Below are 23198 nucleotides of genomic sequence, written 5' to 3' on the forward strand. Positions count from 1 at the left end.
AGGCTAGCATCCAACTAAGGGAAAGACAAGACAGTCACATCTTCGAAGATGGACTCTAATGTATTCTGACCTGCACTAGGTAAGTTTGTAAAGCTAGGAGGAGGAAAGGATCACAAAACCATAATGACCTTTTCAATACCCCACAAGTAGGAAAAAGCCTGTGCAACACTAAAAGAGGCAACAGTTGTGGACTCTGAACTCAGAGAGCCTTCCTCTCGCAAACATGCATGCTGTAGCGATTATTTCCAGGTTGGACACAGGGTCATGGCAAATGTTTTCCTCTAAACATCCAGCCAGATGTTTTCACAACACCTAGTTGGCTTAATCTGGACCACATGTGCGCGAAACACTTAGTGAAAAAGCAGTGACTGCAACACCGAAGAGCTACTGAGAAACACAACTGCCTCTTCAGCCAAGCTGCAAACTCAAAAATTTCCACCATCAAAAGCATTTCTACCAACAGAACTGACAAGGTTATTACAACAACGTATAAGAGACAATTTATTCAGACGGCTCTTCAGTAAAATCTGGTGGAAGGAACTGAAGAGCCACCCACGCCAAACAGAAAGGAGAGCTGTGATGTCTAGCTACATCTACTGCTTCCCCATGACAACTCTCCCGGTTGCTGTGGTAGAGGAAGAGTACTGCCAGCTCTGGGGAAGCTGACTCAAAGGAGCATCTCTTCTCCCTCAGACATGAAGCCTCAGGGCCACCTTCAGAAACTGGCAAAGCAAAGGTTCTCCCCCTGTACTGTGCAATGTGACAATGAAAGGCACTTTTAGGTGCTCCATCACTTCTCCCCAGGATGTGCCCTGAGGTTAAACAGGCAGGGTGCACCTGAGAAACTGATCCTAAACACTTAAGAGCATCTAGCACGAGTGATCCCTGCATGGCTGCTCCTCTAGCACCAGCTTAAACACCTTAACAATAACATTTTTTAAACACCACCTGAAATGAACTTCAAGTAAATGCCTTCCTATTTCTGTTCTAAGGTAACTTTTCCAGCTGCTTTGAGCTATCACTCAACTTTAGGAATCTGAGTGTAAAAAATGAAAACAGTGATGATCAGAATTCTTCAAATACCATTAGCACTGTTTGCACACAAAATTTCACAGGGATACATTTGGGAAGCCGGAAAAGTCTAACAAAGTTTATGGCTCTAATGGGAAACTGCTGGCAAGGGTAGCAAGTCTGACAAAGAGAACTGGGCTAAAAAATAATGCATTAATGAAATAAATGAGCATTATTTTAATTAAAAAATTCCTTGAGGAAGGCGTTAGAAACATTTTGTCCTTTTGCAAATGCACTTTTGGAGTGCATTGCCCAGATCCAATCCAATAAAGAAACAAGCATTTGGATAGAAGCAGCATATAAACTTGGGTAATACAGTGCTGGTATCTGAGTTTTGATCTACCAGTATCACAGTATCACAGTATGTTAGAGATTGGAAGGGACCTCAAAAGATCATCTAGTCCAATCCCCCTGCCGGAGCAGGAACACCTAGATAAGGTTACACAGGTATGCTTTTGATTACTTTGCAAAATCAAGCCATTTCAGCTGTTTTCAGTTTCTTCAAGGAATACTACCCATCAAAGGAATACAGTTATTTCACATAATTCAAAATTATCTGAAAATAAAATGCTTCTTTAGAGCTATTTCTAGTGCTTTTTATCACAAATAATATCTCCTCTGAAATGCACAGTGAGAAGATGCATGTGAACCATAAAATTTCTTATATTTTATATAGTATGAATGTTTTATACTAAAATGTACTATCCAAACAAACTGTTTTGTACCCAAATTCATCAACAGTCACTACAGACCAGTGGATAATCTTTGTAATTCTCAGACAGACTTACTTCAAGATATTTAACTGCTAACAATTAAATCTAACAAGCAGAAAATCCAGTGAAGAACATCCACAGGAAAGCTTTTGCTTCCAGCCACACAAACCCAATTAGTTCAAAGCTGGAAGAAATGTTCTTGCAGGTTATTCATTCTCCATTTATGAAGAAGTGAACCAACCCAAATGCTTTGATCAAGACAAGTTAATGCAATAAATGATGCACTTCCCACAACAGTCACGATACCTCTGCTCTTGGGCTCTGCAGCCTAAATCTCAAAGGATTAAGCCACTCCTGTCCTTGAGTTTTACATAAAGCCAAAGATTAAAAAAAAAAAAAAGTCTAAGCAGTTTGGAGGTGAGGAAAAAGATGCTTCATTCCTTTCCAGCACAGCTGTTGGCTGGTGTCTCATGTGAAGGCTAGTAGATCATATTACTCAGTTGGTTCAATAAGCAAAGGTGTTGATCTGCACTGAAGATGCCACTGCCAGCTGCTCTTTCTGTTTCTGTGAAGTTTGGGATGGTTCTGGAGAAATGGCAAGGTGAAAGACCTGAGCTTTTCTGAACAGAAAGAATCACTGCAGAACCTGAGTCCCCAAATGTATACTCAAATGCCTTTGATATAAAAATGGCAACAAAAAAAAGAGCAGATATGACAGAGGAACAAAGAAGTTACTGCAAGATCAGTTAAACAAATTACTTTAAACCAGAAGACCTGAGGAAGAAATACAGTTAATGAATACTTTTTCCAAAACTTTTGAGTTTTAATTTCATTTTGTCTTACTGCTTATGTGTTTAGAGGATCCAACACACCTGTAACATGCTAGCACTGGTATCATGCTTTTTATTCAGATGCCTCAAATAACAATTGAGACTAGTCTTCTGATATATGGAATTACATTAATAGCAGAAAACTAGTTTCAAAGTGATCACTGACAACAGACCAAGAAGAACCCAAATCTGAAGATACTATTTACTTTCAAATGCATTTCTTCAGCTACACAGAAAAATGGATTTTCAAGGCACACTTAAATCTTAATGTGATTGCGCCCTTACTATGTATGAGCACAGAAATAAAAAGCCAGGAGGATAAAAGTACAGCTGGCCATGACATTATTTTGGAACAGTCTTTTAGAATGATTGAATTTGAAATGATACACAAGCAGTGAGCTTTGGGACTTTCTAACTGTCTGAAGGCATTATCAGTTAAGACTCTAAACTTTGCAGAGATCAAAGGTCCCAAATCTGCCAGCTTCTGAATTTAGCACCCCACAGGGCAGCTTGGAAAGAAATCACTCTTTCCCAGTCTGTGGGGCAGATTGATTTACAGCATTTGATAAAACCTGAGGTGAGACACAAGAGCAGTAACCCCTTTCCACTTTGAGAATGTGCTTCACAAGTCAGACTTTGTAGTTCCTGTTTCTTAAAAAACCCCAAACAATCAGAAGCGAAAACCCCAGTGAGGGTGAAATCACTCGGTAAAAAAGAAGCTTTACACTTCCAAGTTGCTGCTGATTCTTGGTGGCTCCAGAACTAAAGAAGCTATACTGGGCAAGGACAGCTGTTGATGCAGAGAAACAGTCTCGTGGGGGGAGAATTCAACCTTCTGTATTTCCAAACAAGATGTCTAAAGATCTCCTACAGACATGCCTGTATTTGTTTCTTACTTACGATGGTTACTTACAGGCTATTACTGACAACTTTCCTCCAATGATTTACCTGTTTTCAGAAGATACCTTAATGTCCCCTTCAGAATCTGGCCCAGGCACTGGCATTTTATCAGTTGCTGATGGCTTGACCAGTTGCCCAAGAAAGGGTTTGAGAAATTAAGATTATTCTATAAAAATCCTGAATAGTTAGTTATTTCAGGATTGAAAAAACCTACCTACAGTTATGAAAGATTATAAAAGCTCTTCTGTGAAATACGTAGTCGGCAACTGTTCTCAATTATCAATGGATTTCTAAAAGAATTAAAATTAGTGCTTTCACTTGTAAAGGCAACAGTCCTAAAGTAATTCAAGCAAAATGTTCATCCCAGAAGATTCATTAGAACAACCTCCAGAGACTACAAGCAATTGAGAAGGGAGACGTTTCTTTAAGCCTAGTTTCCTAAAGAAACTTAAAATCCCAAGATGAAGACGTGGCTTCAGACTCCATAACACCATGAACATTATAAATCCACCTCCACAGAAACAAACCTGAAATAAAAACTTTATCACCAAGAGAAGCTTTTAATAAATTAAAATAACAAAAGCCAAGCAGTGATGTATTTTCTTGTGTAAAAAAAGGACAAAAAAGGAAAAAAAGATTCATTAGCTGTCACAACAGCATGAAAGTGACACAAAGAAAAGTTTGTCAAACAACCTCTCTTTCCCGATAGCTTCTGGCTTTGTGTATCACCGGTGTTGGCACTCCGTGATTTATCTGAGGGTGTAGTTCATGAAAATATAGCATTATCCCAAGTGAAATGAGGCTGGCAATATTGTTCTCAGTGTCTTTTGGGGGAATTTTGCTCATGTGCTAGCATTACTCTGGTAAGGAATCAGAATGACATGATTTGAGCAGGACTAGAAACCACAAGTATAAGGATGATCTATTAAAAACTAGAGACCATAAGAATGACAGCCATAAGCACATAATGAATTGTCCAGAATAATGTTTAACTGCAGTATGTTATATATAAATTTCCAACTCTCCTGAATTTTCCCTCTTGAAAAACAATGAGACAAATTAGGTGCACTGCCTGGCTCACAATGAACTCTTTAAAACAACAGTTACCTGAAAGCTTTCTTCTGTCTTTAAGGTTAACTTCAACAGATGTATCCAAAGGGTTTAATTAAAACAAAACATCTTGAATATACCAAGTGTAATTTTTATGTCCTTGGGGTATGCATGTATATCATGTGACATGACACAGCTTCAGAGATCCATAGAGGGGAGAAGTCAGTACTGTTGTTCACCTCTACCTCTATGCTCGGTTTCAGCTGAGAGGTACATCTCACAGATGTTCATCAGACAACCAACCCACAGTATGTTTTGTTTTTCCATAATACACACAGAACAAAGAAGATCAGTGAAAAGAAAATAAAGTTCTCATCTGTTGAAAGAGGCCAGACTTCTCCTGGCTTAATAAACACATGCAAAAAAAAAAAAAAAATACATTTGAAAGAAACACAGAAGGATGAGATCCTTTTACAGACCTTAAAAGGTAAAGGCTACTCACGTAACGGCACCAAGCCAATTCACTACCATTTGCTGTACAGAACACGCACAACTTTGAGGAAAATCTCAGAAACAATGTGGAAAAGATCATCTATTTTGGGGATATGACTACATTATGGTCAACTAGTCCAGCATATGGTGACTAACACTACTGCACTGAATTTACTTTCCCAGAGAAAGCACATTTTGTTTGACTAACTGGTGGCTGATACAGTGAGTCACTCGACTGCCTGAAGTACCAGCTACTATACTTTAAAAGGATTGACTGGGAACCATGTATGTGTATTGGATTAGGAACAACATGCTTTAAATAAACCATTGACTCACCTTGTCACGCAAGTGATGCTCTGCAGCCTCAATATTCAAAGGATCGTCAAAATTCAGAAGATCCTGGCAAAGGAACAGAGAACATTATAGGGTTCCCACTCACTGCATCATACAAGGAATCCAAAGCCCTGATGAACAAGATAATGAATCAAAGCAAGACCAGTGAGTAGAGCACTGTATTTTCTCACTACCTTGATAGGCAGCACTATTAAAGGTAAATGCAAATAAGTGATTGCAAACGGAATTACAAGTTAATGAAAGGACAACAGTAGCAAGGCATTTGATCCCACCTGGTGGCACATAGTCCTGTGACACTTCTCTGGCAGTGATGCACTTCTGCTTGAAAACTGAGACAGTTTTAAATCAAATTTTGAAGGAACATTCAAAGTTGCAGGATGCAGAATTCCTGCTGACTTTAGTTCAAGGTAAGGCAAACCATTAAAAAAACCCTGGGAACAGTGTGGTGATAAAGCAGGAAGAGCTTCATAGAATCATGGAATGGTTTGAGTTGGAAGGCACCTTAAAGCTCATCCAGTTCCAACCCCCTGCCGAAGTCAGAGACACCTTCCACTAGAGCAGGGTGCTCCAAGCCCTGTCCAACCTGGCCTTGCACACTGCCAGGGATGGGGCAGCCACAGCTTCTCTGGGCACCCTGTGCCAGTGTCTCATCACCCTCATAAGTGAACACCTTTTTTCTTAATGCCATTTCCATTGCAAAGCAATTTCATCCACACTGAGAAGCTCCATAACCCGGAGTCTGACTGACAGGAAAGATTTAGTGCCATGGGAAAAACAGGGCCCAGGGGAAAGGGACTGCAAACAGCCAAAGAGCTAAGAACATGTGGGGGCAGGGAGCAGAAATAGTCAAGATAAATCTCAGGTCTTTCCGTTTAATCTCTGTAAATACTTTGGAATGAGTATAGGGTTAATTACAATGGAGACCAAGATGCTGATCGCAACCATAGGATGGTTTGGGTTGGAAGGGACCTTAGAGATCATCTAGTATGTTACAAATAACACTGAATCACAACCCTCTATTCTGCCTGCAGCCCAGACAATTTTCCCCAGTTGAAGGTTAGTGACAGCAGTGAAATGCCATTGTTTCACACATGTGAAAAGTGCGTGCCACTCTTCAACATGTTTTCAAGTAGCAAATCTCCCATTTCACTCAAAGCAGGACACCAATCCACTTCATTTTCACTGGCTTTCTTCAGGAAAACCCCACAAGAATCTGAAAGGCCAGTATGATCCAGTGCCAGCTTTTCAAAGCCTACTATTTTAGCAGAAGCTGGGTGTGAGGGAAATCCAAGAGGCAAGCTCAGTAGACAAAGCTCTCACCAGCCATAACAAATCCCCATGGTCTGGGATGCGTGACTATCAAACCCTGTGGCTGTTTGCCCAATGGATTACTCTTACATGCAGTTTTGCCACTGCAGACACACCACTGTGCCTCCAGTGAATTTTATTTTCTTCCAGCTAATCAGCATGCAGTGAGAGACTAACTGTGAAGCACAATTACTCTTTGTTGAAAACGCAAAAGCTCTCCAAACCTCTAAATCAATTTCCCAAAGAAGTTGCTGAAACAAATCAAGCCTTTCAATTCCAAGAAAGCTGAGTGACTGTAGCTAGCCACTGGCTTGGGCTGTGCTAGAGGCCTTAGAAACACATCATGATCCTGACAGTGTGCTGGAAGCACAGCCACTGCTCTGCACCCCTCCTCCTGCAGGAAGCAGTGGAAGGAATTCCCTTCTCTGAAACCAGGCTGTGGTTAGTGAAGCCCATAGTGATGGTCCTCATCCAAAGCTTTTCACAGCTTCCTCTGTATGCCCTGGAGCAGCAGCCAAGTTAGTGCCCTTCTTTGCTTCTTCCTGACCTTCCTACCGAGCTGCAATGGCTGTGGAAGGGGACCATAATCCTGAACTCCCTAAAATGCAGCTTTTGTACAGTAAAGACTTAGCAAATTCTGCAAGTGGGTCCTGAGGCCTTTAACAAAGAATGTAAGTGTTCAGAATAAGAATGAGACTGCAGGGCAGTCATTAAATCCTAAATATATTTTTTAAGAAACCCCCATAACACCAACACAGTTCCTTCTCAGAGCAATATGATTTTCTATTCCCTGAAAAGCAGTGGAGGAATTTCAAACCATGGAAGATCCCATGATACCAAAATACCCCATAACAGATTTGTAACCAAAAGTAAAAATGATGTACCAAAAAACCTAGCATTTCAGCTGATCTGTAGGACTCCTGCAGTTACACAAACAAAAGCACAAACTGATTTCATACTTGCACAAGACCCACTGAAGCCAAAGGAAATAACAACCTTCAGTTTCAGTGGGAACAGACAGGGTTCATATTGGGTGATGCTGAAACCAAACCAGACAGGGAAAAAGAAAGTAGATATGAAAAATAGTCATTTACTTACAGTAAATAATGAGTTTAACCCCCAGACAACATCCTGCAAAGGAAAAGCAGAGTCGGTTAGGCATGCAAGTCAGGTGTTTTGATCACATACACATACTTTATTTTTCTATTAACCCATGAAATTACTGGAAATCAAATGTAGATTAAGGGTAATGCTTTACTAATTTAAGTCAAAATACTGGAAAAGCTTTCCCATTTCATGGATGCTCCATATTCAGAAGCGTCCATAAAACATACTCAAAAGTTCAGATGTTTCAGTGTGTATAGGAGCCTTATACTTACTGCTTCTCTACTCAAGGAGAAGAATGATACCTTAGTATATGACACCAACTGAATACAGCACTGCTTAGTTCAAAGGGTGGGTATAAAACCTAATTCAGCAATCCGTTCTTAAAATCCAGAAATTAAGACTGTGTTAGACAAGTATATGAAACTGTCAAAATATTAGAGAAAAGAGATTCAGGCATAGTCTGAGCATAGAGAAATGTTGTTCTTACATGAGCATATGTCTCAAATCATTTTACTGCCTTCAAGCATTTATTTAAACACAGCTGAATAAAGAGGGTTTGCAATTCCTGCAAAAAAGGAAGCTTCAGAGTAATCTGCCTCCAAATTGTGTCATCAAACACAGCTTATTTAGAGGGTCTACTACCACTGGCCTCATAGTCCACATCCCCCATTTACAACCTTCAAAGGCTAAGAAAACGCACAAGATCCAAATATTACAGAAAGAGACCTAAAAGGATCATTCTGAGGATAAGTTTTTCTACCTGGAGAAAATATTATTTTCTTTAGTAGCAACATAACCAAACTAATCTACTCCAACATCCCACTGAAGTCTGGGCTCTTGTCTGGAGCTCCCACCTACCAGACACGTAAGATCAGCACTGCACCTCCTGCCCTTACAGTCTGCTAGCACTCGATTGCCTGATCATGAAATTCACACTGACCCATTTCCACTAGTGGGACAAACACTGCATGCAACTGATTCATGGCTAAAATGTACCTTTTACAATGAAAATAAAGACTCAAAGTAAAAACTTTCCTCACCACAGCAAAGAAGTTCAATAAACAAGCATATTTCAGCTCATTTCCCATTCAGGGCTCTCTACTTAAGAGTGGTGGACCACAGAAATCTGTATGATTTAAGGCCACTATCCAATTACATCCTAATGAAAAATACATGATACAGAATCATAGAATGGTTTGGGTTGGAAGGGACCTTAAAGCCCTTCCAGTTCCAACCCCCTGCCATGGGCAGGGACAACTTCCACTAGACCAAGTAGCTCAAAGTCTCATCTGACCTGGCGTGGCTGGGCTATTTCAAGCAGGAGATGAAAGCAAAAGTTTAAATTCTGTGCTTGTTCAACTAAAACTATGGTCACAGAAACTGAGAAAGGTCAGCAAAACTTGGAATTAAGGAAACCTGTATTAAGCAATTCTGGGGATAAATTATTTGTACAGTATAGTTGTGCCAGGGGAAAAATAAGCCACAGTCAGTGATTAAAGGAGAATTTCAGTGGTGTGGAAAGCCTAAAGAGTAGGAACAGGCATGAAGGTCTGAGTTTTGACTTCACTCTCCAGTATTCAGGTTTGTGAGGAACACAGCACAGGCTGCTATGGTGTCACCGCTCCCAGGGTCTGCTCCAGTTCCCCATGGATGCTGCCCCTGGCATGGATGCAGCCTGAGGACTGACTGATGCAGGGTGTGTAACCAGGGATGGCTGAGACTGAATCTGTCTCCAGCCAGTCACTCTGCTCCAGAGGACGCTCTGCCCCTTCCACTGCTGCCTTCAAAGGCTGTATTGTCCTCCAGGGAAGCAGAGGGAATGTCTTGGGGGTGTTAAGAATTCCTTGTGTCTAATTTTAACCCACTAAGTATTTCCCACAACCTTTGATAATGGGGCACTAAAGCATGATAATCTGCTTTCTCCCACTTGAATAAATTCTTCAGGAATCAATTAACTTTTTAAGGATCACCTTTCATCTACACCACATGACAGCACACTCTAACTGGAGAATATGATGCAGAATTACAATACTAAGCATTAAAAAACATCCTGAAGAGATACAAGGAGCTCACACTTGCACGCTAAGGTCTGTCCATTTGTAAGTCCTGCCTGAATGCCAAAACAGAGCTGCAAACTGTTCACAACTCTTCAACCACTTATCAGCAGAGCTAAAAAGAAACAAACGGAGGAGCAACCCAGGCACAGTGATTCTGAAGAGCTCAGCTTTTCTTTACACTGAACAGTCCTGAAGCTCCAGCCTCCCAGAGTCACGATAGTTGGGGATTGTCAATCCAGACAAAACAGCTTCTGCTCCAATACAGGCAGTGTTGAGCCATACACAAGTGTTGCAACTAAAAATAAAAATGTAGGTTATTTTTCCATTGCTTAAACACCCGCTTTTGAAGTTTACCTAAATCCTTCCAAAACTGGTATTTGCTGAACCCTGGTTTTACGACTTTGGGACACTTGATTCACTGGGGCTGGCTTTGTGCACATCACCACCTCTCCAAAAAACGCCCCAAAACACCACCACAAAAAAACTCCAGTGGAAACCTCTGTAAGGCTGTGAGTTTTCAGTGCTGTACATTTCCAGTCATTTGAGACACTAAAAAGCATAAAAGAATTATCATTATTGAATAACATATGTGTGAGATTCTTAATATTGTTTCTGATGTTTCCACCTATTCAGGTTTTATGATTTGTTGGGATTCATTTTATACTCCTGCATGGTTCTATAAAAAATTATGCTAAGTTACTACACCAGAGGGCAATACTTTTTGCAATGAGTTTGAGGCTAGCCTGGATTTAAATCTAGGATATTAAGAAAGGGAAGTGGGATGGAACAGATGAACAACAGTGAAGCAAGTATTTCATATCTGAAAACTTGACACTGATGCACTGCAAAAACAATCACTTTGAGTTACTGACTTCAGCAGAGCTGCTTGTTGTATGCAGATAAACCTTGCGTCAATGCTTGCTTTGCATTTCCTTGGCAAACTAAAAGGATTTGCAGGCCACTGAAGACCCTTGTCAGATATAACTGTTCAAAAGCTTCTGTTTTCTTTTAATGGAATAAAGCATCATCCTTTGCAACATTTACTGAACTTCTGGCCTAAACACTCTGAAAACAGGAAGTTAACTCTAAGTAGAAGTTTAAAGGTTATCTACACACATATGAGCAGGGCATATGTTGCCTTCAAATGTTACTGATACACACCTTTATGCTGCTCCACTTCAATGAGAAGCTACTTCAAAGGAGAACCACACATAGTGATCTGTCTGTACCTAGGCCAAATACTTGATGAGGCTGCTTCCTTTACTATGCTTCGTTTTGCCTACTTTCTTCCACATGCTTAACGTCAAGCTTCTAGAGCACAAATACTTAGGAATAACCTCAGAGCAAAACTGAGAAACTCATGTGTGGCTTATAACAAAGCAGCACAGCATGGTCTGCTCAGGATGGACCCTGCAGAAAAGGCTGCGGAATTCCCCAAACTGCTACATCTGGTTTCTGCTCCACTTGTGCCCAGGCAGGTCCTGGTCTCCTGGCGGCTTTGCATCAGCACAGACATCACCCACATGATTGGATACCTTTGTGAGCGAACTGCAGGTCTTCGGTATGCAAGTGTGTTTGACTCACATCTATTATGTTAGTTCAGGAATTCAAGTATGATACCTGAGCTAATGAGACAATGTTCCCAAGCAGAACAGTACCTGGTTAAATCCATAGCGGGCAAGTGGAAGAAGGTATAAAGAAGAAAACGCACCCTGCTCAATGGCAGAGCCACCATTTGGAGCTCAAGCATGGGGATTTCAACACAAGTCAGATCATCAACAGGCTGTTATAAATAACCCTTTATAATCGCCTTGTTTCATTCTTGAGTAGTTTTGTGTTGCACTAGAGCAAAAAGCTGCATTAAAGCCCTGCCTGCAGATTTATTTATGGCTAAATGAGGAAAAAAAACCCACCCAAAACTGCCATTCAGGCAATATTTACAGTTCAGTCAAAATCACAATTACAGCTTCTGAAGTGGCCTCTCCTGAGGTTGGGGTATCTCAAAGCACTGTAGTTGTCAGAGTCCCTAATTCAGACAGTCACCAAATCTTTGCAAGTGGCAGTTCTCACAATCACTTCTCAAAAGCCATGCCATTGAAACCATGACACAGACAAGTGGTGAGCTGTGCTTGCCAATGTTTGTAAATTAAAATTTCCCTTTAGCAGGCAAAGTATATTTAATACACTAATTCAGGCACCAAACAAGTCAGACAAAAGCCACTAATTAAACTCCAATCAAAGAAACTTCTTTAAAGACCCAAGGAGAATTTCTGATCTAACAGACTGATTAAAGCTCACTGCTAAACCATTTTTATATATAATTTAATGCTTTCAGATCAATGGAAAGAACAGCAGTCACAGAAGCAGATGGTTGAAGCAAGTGGTGATTTTTTGTTGGTTTTAGTTTGGGGGTTTGTAGTTGATTTTTTTTGGGGGGGGGTGGGGTCGTAGTGTTTTTTGGGGTTGTTTGTTGTTTGGTTTTTGGTTGTGGTGTTTGTTGTTTTTTTTACACACTGAAGCAGTAGCTGCAGTGAAACAAGTGCCAAACTCTTCCAAACTGTGACGTACAAAGGGCTTGAAATTGCACACAAAAACTCAGCACGCTGAAAGTGCATGGCTGTCTCCTGAGGCAGCTCTCTGCTGCCCCAGCTCAAGATGGCTTTCCATTTCCATTCACCTTCTTCTGTTTTCTTCTACAAACAAGCCCAGCTTCCTTCTGTATTCACTGCAGCCCAGAAAAATTAAGCACCCTTCATCCCACCCAGCCCCACCTTCCCCTGGCTCTGCTGGGCTTCTCTTTCTGTCTCCTCAACAGCCCTCTACCACCATCTCAACCTTCCCTCTTTGACTATGTGTGCTTGAGGCCCACAAGGCAAACCCTGCCTTGGGCTGCATTCAAAGGAGCTTGGCCAGCAGGTCAGTGGAGGCGATTCTGCCCTTCTGTTCTGCTCTGGTGAGACCTCCACTGCCATCCTGCATCCAGCTCTGGAGTCTTCAGTATAGGAAAGACATGGACCTGTTGGAGAGGGTCCAGAGAAGGGCCACAGAAATGTTCGGAGGGCTGGAGCACCTCTGCTATGGAGACAGGCTTAAGAGTTGGGGGGGTTGGTCAGTCTGGAGAAGACTCCAGGAAGGCCTTGTTGTGGCCTTTCAGTTCGTAAAAGGGCCTATAAGAAAGATGGGGAGAGACTTTTCATTAGGGCCTGATGCAACAGGATGAGGATGATGGCTTTAAACTAAAAGAGGGGAGATTCAGGCTGGATGTGAGAAAAAAATTCTTTATAATGAGGCTGGTAAAACACTGGCACAGGTTGCCCAGAGAGGTGGTGGATGCCCCATCCCTGGAGACATTCCAGGCCAGGCTGGATGTGATTATGGGCAACTTGATCTAATTAAAGATGTCCCTGCTCATTGCAGGGGGTTGCTCTAGATGAGCTGTGGAAGACACTTTTGAATTCAAACCATTCTAAGACTAACTGCCTGTCTGTAACTACTACAGTGTAACTGACCACACAAAACTTATCACTGGCCCATGGGGTTAAAAACCCCACTATGTTTACATGCCAGAAACAGTAGGCAGTTTTGAGCTTACAAAAAACCTGCTTCCCTCCTAAACAGGATTCTACCAATTAAAATGCTCTTTCATATTTCCCATTCCTCTCCAATCTTGCATGCAACACTGCTCCAGTACCCTGCAAAATTCCTGTAGCAGGTAAAACACCATTTCCATCTGGAGTAAGATCATGATGACATCAGCTTTTTTGAATCAATCACAAAGGCCATCTCACTTCTCATGTGCCTGCAATTCCTGCTCATGCTTTCCACCCAAACACAACAGTAGCTTACTTAAAGGCATTTGGGCAGTTTAAACGGCATGAACTGCTCCAGTTAGCAAACACAAAAAAGGAGGAAGGCTGGAAAACGTTTTCTTCTGTGCTCAAATATACTAGCAGGAAGAAACCAGGAACAATTCCAGTCTGTTCCTCTCCCAGAGACCAAGACAGTTGTGAATTGCCAAGTATGCAGGAGCACTTGTCTAAAATCCTTTACTTTTGTCACTGACTCCTTGACATTTGTCCCCAAGGTTACTTCAGAGCAAGGAGATAATAGTTTACAAATTGTTCCCTGGGGAATTCTGCTACAGCTTCCATACTCCAGCCCTGGGAACACTAAAGCATCGCCCCCTGGAGACCAGTATACTGAAGTGATTAAAACTGACACAAACTGCACATTCAAGAAATCAACAATTTGGGGAAAACAAGCAGGGTTTAATTAGACCTACTAATGTACCACACTGTTCTGCTGAGTCACTCTTTAAAATCATGCTAGTAATAACAGCTACTGTATTTAAAACAAAGATTTGCTATAAGATATTCAAAAGAAAAAGGTGTTTTTAAACATTTTATGAAGCAGAGGTTATGACAATACATTGGTTTAAGTACTTTCATCAGTCTGGGCATTTATGGAGTAGGGAATAAATCTCTTCTTACAAAGCTGATAAAGCTAATTTATAAAATCAAAATACAACACAATATATCCTTGCAGAAAATTTTCCTGAAGCGTATTTTAACAAAACCAGAATACTGTCACATCCACATGGAAGACTGTATTTGGTGGCTTATATACTGCATCCGAAGGTGGTTTTGTCTGCTGCTTATTCAATTTATAGAGGTGGAGAAGAACAGCAAAGGAATTAAGGCAGTGGCAATGGACATTTTTAAGCACTTTAGAGAGCAAAGGCATCAAAGAAATATATGGTTTTTGCACTGCACTTTTCTTTAGATTACTTCCTTTACAGAAGGAGGCTTGAACCATCAAAACGTACCTTGTAGTAACGCTGTGCCTCTTGCAACATGTAAAATACCTATTTAAATTGTGATTGAGGGCATTCACAAACCCAGCTGACTGCAACAACTGTATCTCCCCCACAACTTGTTTGGGGCTCAACTCACACAGGCTCTTCCTAGTGCCTGGTGCTGATCAGAGCCACAATGGGTAGCCAAGCCCTCATGGGTGAGAACTTCCCCAAGGCTAGGCTCTGATTGGGTTCAGAGGGTCAACACTATTTTGAAGCAGGATCTCTGCCTGTCCCCACTGTCCATGGGATCAGAACAGTTGTGCTGTGTGAGAACTAAACTGCTGGATAATGTCAGGCCAGCTGTCCTGCTGCAAATGCGTATCATGTGGGGTCCAGCACCAGGCAGGGACATAGAGATCTGGACCAACAAAGAGAACACCACCCTCCAAATCGTATCAAAAAGAAGTCTTTGAACCCCTGGGAACTCCTAATACACCCTTAAGTACTACTTACATTTTGGCAAAAGACATAGAGTCCATCTCTCCCTTGAGATCACACACACCATTTCTCAGGGGCTCAGTTTCATACACTTGGTGATCATGACAAAGAAGATCCCAGGATATGGCTGTAAAATTCATGAAAAAACAAGAAACCCCTTGCTAGCTATGCTTTGCTTCCCAGTAACTTCTCCTCCCGTGCTGTATTAGCTGGCATTTGCACTCTTTGCCACTGCCACGAAGCCTTCAGCTTTGCTCTTTCAATTACTTTCTCATTCTCATTTTACTAATATGGGAGACAAACATAATCCATTCAGCAAGGCAGTTTTTACAAGCACATGCTCTGACATTTCTACATATAATAAAAGACCCATTCCAAAATGAGATTTGAATAAATCAATAGCAGAACAATGTTACCATAATGATGGATGAGGGAAAAAAAAAGTATCATCAGTAGAATTAATGAGAACGACACAGAACATACAGGTTTACTTCTTCCCTTCATCCTGAAGACAGTGACAATTGTCTGAAATACTCCTCTGCACTAATTACATATAGTTTTGACAACAGATACCAAGCATTCATTAAGATGATGGATGAAAGTTTTGTGCTTATACTGAAGCTTTCAAAACTACTCAGGTTTATGCTTAAACATTGAGATAAAGGTAACTGCAAACATTAAGTCTGGACCCTCTGATTTATTTCTCCAAGAGACTACAGTTTGACATTTGCACGATTTCAAAGAAAGTAATTTAACTGCCTGAAGACAACAGCAAACAGGGCATATTTTCTCAAATAGTATTAAATACTAACTAAATATCAAGCCTCTTATGGGTAAAATCCAAATAGCAATAGTTTATTGTAAATGAGAATTATTTTTAGATTAGATAACCTAATAGCACAGGTATTTTTTAACCTAGTATCTGAAGCTATGGGAAAGGAATTCCTCACAAAAAAATGTCTTCCTATAGGTGGATATAAATAGCTTTCTGCATAGCCGTAAGTTTAAGACTATCTTGATGTTTGACATTCCTGCCCCTGTCTCTCCTGACAGCAGGTAACACAAAAATGATAAAAGCCAGCCCTTTAAAATAGCTCAGTGAAGAACTGAAATACATATACACCTTAGCAGTAAACACGAAAATCCTACAGAAAATAAATCTCTAAGCAACTGAGACCAACTGTAGCTCTATTAGAACAGGGTTACAAAAAAAAACCAACAAAAAAAAAAAAGGACCAAATACTCCCTGTGAACATTTATCATACATTTTTGTATTACCGGTTTTAACATTGCTATGCTCAGCCCTCCAGAGCCAGCCAGCAGGGCTGCACAAATGTGGGGTTTTTTATTGTTTTTATGGTTCATAAATCAGTCACTGACTGATTTCCAGTTGTAGTTTGTTAGATATAATTGCAGAAGAAACAGTTTGAGTTTTAGAACCAATTAGGCAATCACAGTACACACACCCTCTTCTGCCTTTATTTTTTAGGATCAATCGCCCCAGAGAATTTTATAGCAAAGTGCAAACAAGCATTTGAGAGGAAGCTGATGAATACTAAGGAGTCCTCTCTTACCCAGTCAGATGATACTCATGGCAAATAAGGTACAAGGACATGTATGCTGAGGACTAACAGGAGCTACTGAAGTACTTTTGAGTTTGCAATTGGAATTATTGAGGGGGAAGAAGCAGAGAATCAGAGCAACAGAGCTATTTCACACTAGGCACTTAAAAGCTGGTATCTCCAGTGACAAAAATCTGAGAACTGAATGGAATTAAATCCATCTGTTTGCTTTCTGCCTGGAGAACTTAAATTTTGACCATCAAAGCTAAAAGTAGTAGAAAAGCAAGTTCAGACAGCCTGAACAGAGGTCCCAAATAACTTCAACAGTCTTCAGCTTTATGCATACTGTTTTAGAAGGGAAAGAAATATGCAATAAAATGATGCAGAACGTAAGACGGAGATCGAAAGGCAAATAAGCTCCTGTTGCTAACTCATAGCTAGCTATGAGTAAAAGATTACACAAAGTTCAGTTAGAAAGCATTGCACCAGTTTTTACATAACCCGTGGAACAAAGTGCTACCTAAGCATTTAGGATCCTGGAATATTTCTACAGAGAAAATGTTTACAATCACATAAATTAAAGAATTCTATATAGATTGTTTAAAAACATTAACCTACCAATAATCTGTTTCAGGATTAAAGCCCAACTTTCTTCATAACCTGATGAAATTCTATCTAACACAGGAATTCAGAGAGAACACATTCTTTACTGCCTTCTCTAAGTACACAGGCTGCTTTTCACAGTGGCCCATAGAAATGTGTTGAGCAGCAGGAAGAACTGGAAAAAAAAGATACTATCCAACACTTAGTAACTTAAAGAGAATTCAATCATGGATGAGATGACACCAAGTCCAACAAAATGCTAGTAAGCAAAACTGAATTACCTTTTTTTTCCTACCCTTTAAGAATTCTCTGTACTGTTAAAAAAAAATTTTAACAGATAATTTTTACAGAGTATTTAAAGATTTTAATTTTTATTTCAGAAAGTTAAAAGGCATAATTTAAAAGCCTCTTCAAGTTTTTACCCATTCGATATTAAATAAAGTGGTAAGAAGGTCACAGCAGTTTATTTTCCAGGTAAAATCTCTGCTGCATAGAATATGGATACAGAAGATGAGACAATACAGAACTTCTCAAATATTAGCTTTTTAAAAGGTGAAACACTTAGCATGAATGCATGCAGTAGCATACAGCAGAGCTGGTTTGTGCACATGGCTTTAACCTTCTGTGTTATCTATCTGAATGTTTTTATTAAAGCACTCAGAATAGCTGCCATAAGTAATGCCTGCCAATTTGTTACAGACTACAAGGACATCCCTAATTTCAAATTAAGCATTTCAGCAGTGGTTTAGAGTGTTTTATTGGGCAAGTTTGGATACTATTCCTCCAAAAAACAGGCTGCCTTCATATTATTTATGAGTTGAATATGAAATACTGACTTTCAATTCCATTACTGGCTAAGACCGGAAACTATCCATAGTGCTACAGTGCAAATTTACACTGTAATCCACTTGTGGAGATAAGCAGGTTCTCCAAAGCATGGTGTTCAATAAATGATGGAAACAAAGGTTTCATGAAGGCTAGAGGACTGGGTGCAGGCAGCGTGTTAAGAGAGAAAAACAACCTGAATCACATCTCGAGGCTTTTGTTTGCCACCTACTACAGTTATTAATGCACACTGACAAGAAACTTGACTGCATGACCATACTGTTGATAACTCAGCACAATTCCATATTTTCCATCTCAGCAGTTCGTGTAGCCTGGAATCTTGGAGACTGATCAAGCTTCAAAACACATAGGAATGCGTGCATGAAGCTGGTGGCAACCAGCCAAAGATCTGGAACAGCACCTGATGAACTGGCTATCAGGAACCCTGGCTCTGACCGAGACTCACCTTTCCCATATTTAAGAGTCCTTTCAGAGAGCACACTTGGAATGGATGAAGAACATCTTCAACAAAAACCAGACCACCTCAGATGCCAGTTACCATCTAATTACAATTTGTGTCCTCAGCAAAAAAAACACTATTTGTGGAATAGCACTTGCAGCTTACCAACATCCCCAATGGCTATTTGTGCTCTTTTGGGTTTAAGCTTCTTTTGTACTAGAGACACAGTCTAACTATGGCTTTCCTACAGAGGCAGGTTGGAAGTTAGGAGCAACATGTTGTACTTACTTTTTTTGATGACACTTCAAGTCACATGAAGTGACAACTTGACAAGCAGGAGAACACTTACTGAAACTGTATATTTATTTAAAATGGAGACTCTCAAGACAAAAAAAAATTAAAACTGCAATTTGGGGTGCTTTTCTTAAAGCTGTAAAATCTGAACTTGTAGTTGTGGTGCTTCAATGCCCATGGGTAAAGAAAAAATACAAGGGGGATATTGGATTCCTTTTTTTTTTTTTCTTTATAAAGTTATTATCTCTTCTTCTGTTTTACATGTTTTATTTCAATACCCACAGACTAAGTTCCCAGGTTCTTTTGTTTGGGGTTGTGGAAGTTTTCCCCTTTGATTTTTTGAAGGTGAAAGTAGTAGCTCAGATTCCAGGATGTTTCATGTACAAAATTAATCATGTGCAATTAGCAAACTGATGAAAGAATAAAATGGAAGTGAAGATTAATCACATCTTCCATCATCAGTGAGGACAGGAAGTACACGTAACATCAACAGCTATTCCCACCCACAGTCTTAAGGTGCAGCAGTACTTTAATCTCTATCAGAAAGATACAGTGAACAAAGCTAGGAAGGCAGAAAAAAAATACATGTACACTCTTGTCCAGCTGCAGTACTGGTGTACTGAATTTCTCATGCCAAAGCTTAAAACTTGTAGTGTAAAAACTTTCTCTGGGAGCAAAATACAAGGACAGGCACAGAACTAGTCAACTGAACCACCCCGTCAGCTTAAACCCAATATGAAAGCAGAAACATAAGGGGCAAAACAAAAATCATATTAGATAATAAAATAAAAACAGATTTAAGAAAACCCACAAACCAACACACACACGGAGCCCGTGTCACTTTCCAGAAAGTCTTATGCTCATGAAGAGGTTTTACCTCATTCATAGTGCCAAAAAGGAAATCAAGTATTAGAATAAAATTAATTTTCAATTTGCCTTTTGAAAAGAAACAAACACCTGATGTGTACCCTTCAACCACCTAATGCAGCTAATATTCTTTAAGAACTAATTCTGGCAAGCTTCCTGGCAAAAGCAAAAGGGAGATTATTGCTGCTCTGTGCTCTGCAATGCTCTTCTGGCAGGAAGGTCATGGAACAGTAAATGGACAACTGACGGCATCCTGCAGCAAGACAAGAGCAGTCGCTGCATTGAAGCACATGTCCTTTGTGATCACCTCCTCAAGTGTATTTCATATAAGAACCATGACTGAACTCTGCCCAGCTGTGGTGGGACCAATCTCTGAAGTCATTCTGCAACCACACTGGCACAACTACCAGCAGGCCACATTTCACTTGTATTTAAGTGACTTGGGTAAAATGACATTGCAGGCAAGGAAGGGCAGTTAGTTCCCTACTGGAGTGACTAAACTAGCCAAGAGTGTCCTGCTTTATGCAATACCTAAGTGCAGATGTGCTGTTCCCTGCTTTGAACACTAAGGATGAAACAGAATTCCAGACAGTGCAGTAACTACACTCCTGATCCTGTTCTACATGGCATTTCTCCCAAATGCAGCTTCCACTTTTCCAGCTCCCAGAACCTAAGGGGATAAGGGGAAGGGGAGAAATCATCAAATCATTTAGGTTGGAAAAGACCTATAAGAGATTTTTCACGAATATCTATAGAGTGGAAATTACAAGGCTTATGGATTACTGTCTGTCAGCCCTGCTCATGTCATGCTCTCACATTTGTCACCTGGGTAAAAAAAAGCAGACCATCCTTACTGAGCGTGGTTTCTCAGAGTCACCTGCAAACCCTGTTATCAGTCAAAGCAGTATGTGCACAGTTATGCTAAAACTAGCAAACATTTCTGTAATCAGTTAGCACTGTACTTGTTTCAGTATCGCCAATGCTTGCTGAAAGACAAACCCCTCAGCTGTTTCTAGAGCAAAGCGCATTATCTGTCTCTTTCCAAGTCCATTAAAGTATTTTATAAGATACATCTAGTTTGATGTATGCATCTAAAAGAAAAACAGTACCTTTAATGTTCTAGTTGGAGCCCAGCCTGTGCCATCAATTGAATGTTCTCTCAATAAACTGGAAAAAAGACACATGTATTAAACACTGCAACTTCTGCATAAACAACCATTGTCAGAAATCTTTTCAGAAAACATTAAAAACTTAAGAAGAAGCTGCAACACAAAAATTACCTCTTGTGGTATATCTAGATACTGGGATTTTAAAGTACAAGAACTGTTATGTCTTCTTAGAATTACATTCCACATAGTGCTATTACAGTGTAGAAATTCTACATGATCTGCATAGTATTCTACATACTTAGTCCAGTGAAGCTGCTGACCTATTTACAAGTTGAAATCATTGAGGTGTATTTAGTTGGTTAGTTATTACTGGACCTTTCAGGTCAAACATCAGCAGTTACGGGAAGTAAAAATACTGGAGATCAGAGCACAACTGAGAAACAAACTGAAGTCTTGCTTGTGTTTATGAAAACAAAAGTAATTATCTGAATGAGAAAGTCTGGAAAACTCCTGGAAGCATCTTTTCCTAAGCACCTCCTTCTCTGTTCCTAAGTTATCTAAGCCAGAAAACTCATACAGCAAAGTAGGAAAGCACAAAAAATTCATCACCAGCAGCAGCTTCTACTATTGAAGTAATAGGTTTAAAGTGCAATAGTCTTAAACTATTAGGCTTTAGCAGCTTGCAGGATAACATATATTATATACAGTAGATGACAGGACCATACGGCCTCTCTGTCTAGTTATTTATTGGATATGCCTAGTTTTTAATCCAAGGAAATAAGCATTAGTCCTTTTACAATGTAGGGAGGCTAGGAACAGGATGATCATATTGAACAAGACCATTCCACCTTAACTTGTGCTGTTCATCTTATTTCTGTGCTTTGGAACAGATGAAATATGCCACTACCACTAGTGAAGCTCAAACCTAATTTCAAGGATGTGAAAAACAACATCTTGTGGCTGCAGTATTTCTACGAATTACAAAAGTAAAAGCAAAAATGCTGCTGAACCCTGACCTGGCAAGAAACAGGATTTTCAGGTTTTGAGCAAGTAGAGACTTCTTAGCTTGCTTTCTGTCTGCTCCTCATCAAATTGTGCTCCAGTACTCCCCTTTGACTCTTCATATACCTTACTGTGAACTTAAAAGTGAGGATCAAGTTAACACACAATAAAAAGATGAAAATCTCCACTGATGGAGCTCAAAGTGCCTGAGCACAACAGCTAAGCCTCATTAACACCCTCCCCGCCTCTGTGCGTCAGAGCTCTCCCTGGGCACATCTCCAGCAGCCAGGACTTGAGAGGAGACACACTTCTCAGAGCTCTGGCAGAAAAGCAACGAAGATATGCAAACCTAATACTTCTCATGTGCTGATGCATTTTTAGAGCAGCATCCTCCTTCTCCCTAAAGATTGAGAATGATCATTAAGCCTCTATTTAAAACCTTTCTCCAGCACAAGGTGTCTAGAGAAATTGCATCTTGTGCATGGGGATCACCTAGATACAACTGCCAGTTCGCTCTGAGGGCTCTCTGAATGGTGACCTGCTCTTAAGAGCATCATACACACAGCAGAATGAAGGCTAGATGAACAGAAACATACAAACCACATTACGTACTAGTTTGGTAGATGAACAAGCATCTGCACATAGCTTCTGCTGAAAGATCTATGATCAATGGGTCCTACTGCCAGAGAGGACCTGGGTTACTAGGAAGTTCTCAAATGGCACAACCAGCAGAGTTTCTCACCCACTCAGTGCTTCAAGAGGCTGCCTTTGACAACCTGCATCATACACCACACAAGTCACTTGTTCCACCAAAGTTTCAAGACTGTTTCAAGATGGACAGAAAAGCCTTTTTACTTGAAGTGACCATTCTAAAATTTCCAGCACTTTGCTATCTCATACAACAGGAGTGCTGTAAAGCTCACCTAGTACTATTTAGGTTGAATAAACATTCCGAAGCTTCCCTTGTGATGCCTGAGAATTAATTTGCAAAAGACAAGACAGGGATAAACCAACTGTGCAACTCCTGCAGCATTTCAAACTACTAAAGCTGGTGAGCAAGTGTATGCAACGGAGCTGGTAAGGGGTCTGGAGCACAGGTGTGACGAGGAACAGCTGAGGGAAGTGGGGGTGCTTAGTCTGGAGAAGAGAAGGCTCAGGAGGACTTTATTGCTCTCTACAGCTACCTGAAAGGAGGCTGTAGTGAGGTGGGGGTTGGTCTCTTCCCCCAGGTAACAAGCAAGAAGACAAGATGTAATGGCCTCAAGCTGCACCAGGGGAGGTTCAGACTAGATATTAGG

The 23198-nt window shown here is 40.4% G+C and overlaps 1 protein-coding gene and 1 long non-coding RNA gene across 7 annotated transcripts in view; both read right to left on the reverse strand.

Annotated features, from left to right (window-relative positions):
- The window catches only part of LOC133209409 (uncharacterized), a 360513-nt gene that overhangs the window by 193354 nt on the left and 143961 nt on the right, over positions 1-23198 (reverse strand). The gene's annotated exons all lie outside the window — the stretch shown is intronic.
- Positions 1-23198, reverse strand: part of UBE2F (ubiquitin conjugating enzyme E2 F (putative)) — a 117651-nt gene that overhangs the window by 59671 nt on the left and 34782 nt on the right. For 3 of the 6 annotated variants that reach the window (XR_009724669.1, XM_061348073.1, XM_061348074.1), the window contains exons 7-9: positions 20899-20956; positions 7817-7849; positions 5393-5455 (exon numbers count right to left, since the gene is read on the reverse strand). Coding sequence is in view for 5 of the 6 variants with exons in the window: in XM_061348073.1 (XP_061204057.1) it covers positions 5393-5455; positions 7817-7849; positions 20899-20956 (154 nt within the window). In the remaining variant the exon portion in view is untranslated. Of the gene's footprint in view, positions 1-1774; positions 2459-5392; positions 5456-7816; positions 7850-20898; positions 20957-23198 lie in introns of those variants that run through there. The other 3 variants (XM_061348070.1, XM_061348072.1, XM_061348075.1) reach the window with 3 other exon arrangements.

Source organism: Neopsephotus bourkii, unplaced genomic scaffold (genome assembly GCF_033783945.1).
Source record: "Neopsephotus bourkii isolate Nb327-2 ecotype Australia unplaced genomic scaffold, CSIRO-AGI_Nbou_v1 NB_335, whole genome shotgun sequence".
In the NCBI taxonomy this organism is placed as follows: Eukaryota; Metazoa; Chordata; class Aves; order Psittaciformes; family Psittacidae; genus Neopsephotus; species Neopsephotus bourkii.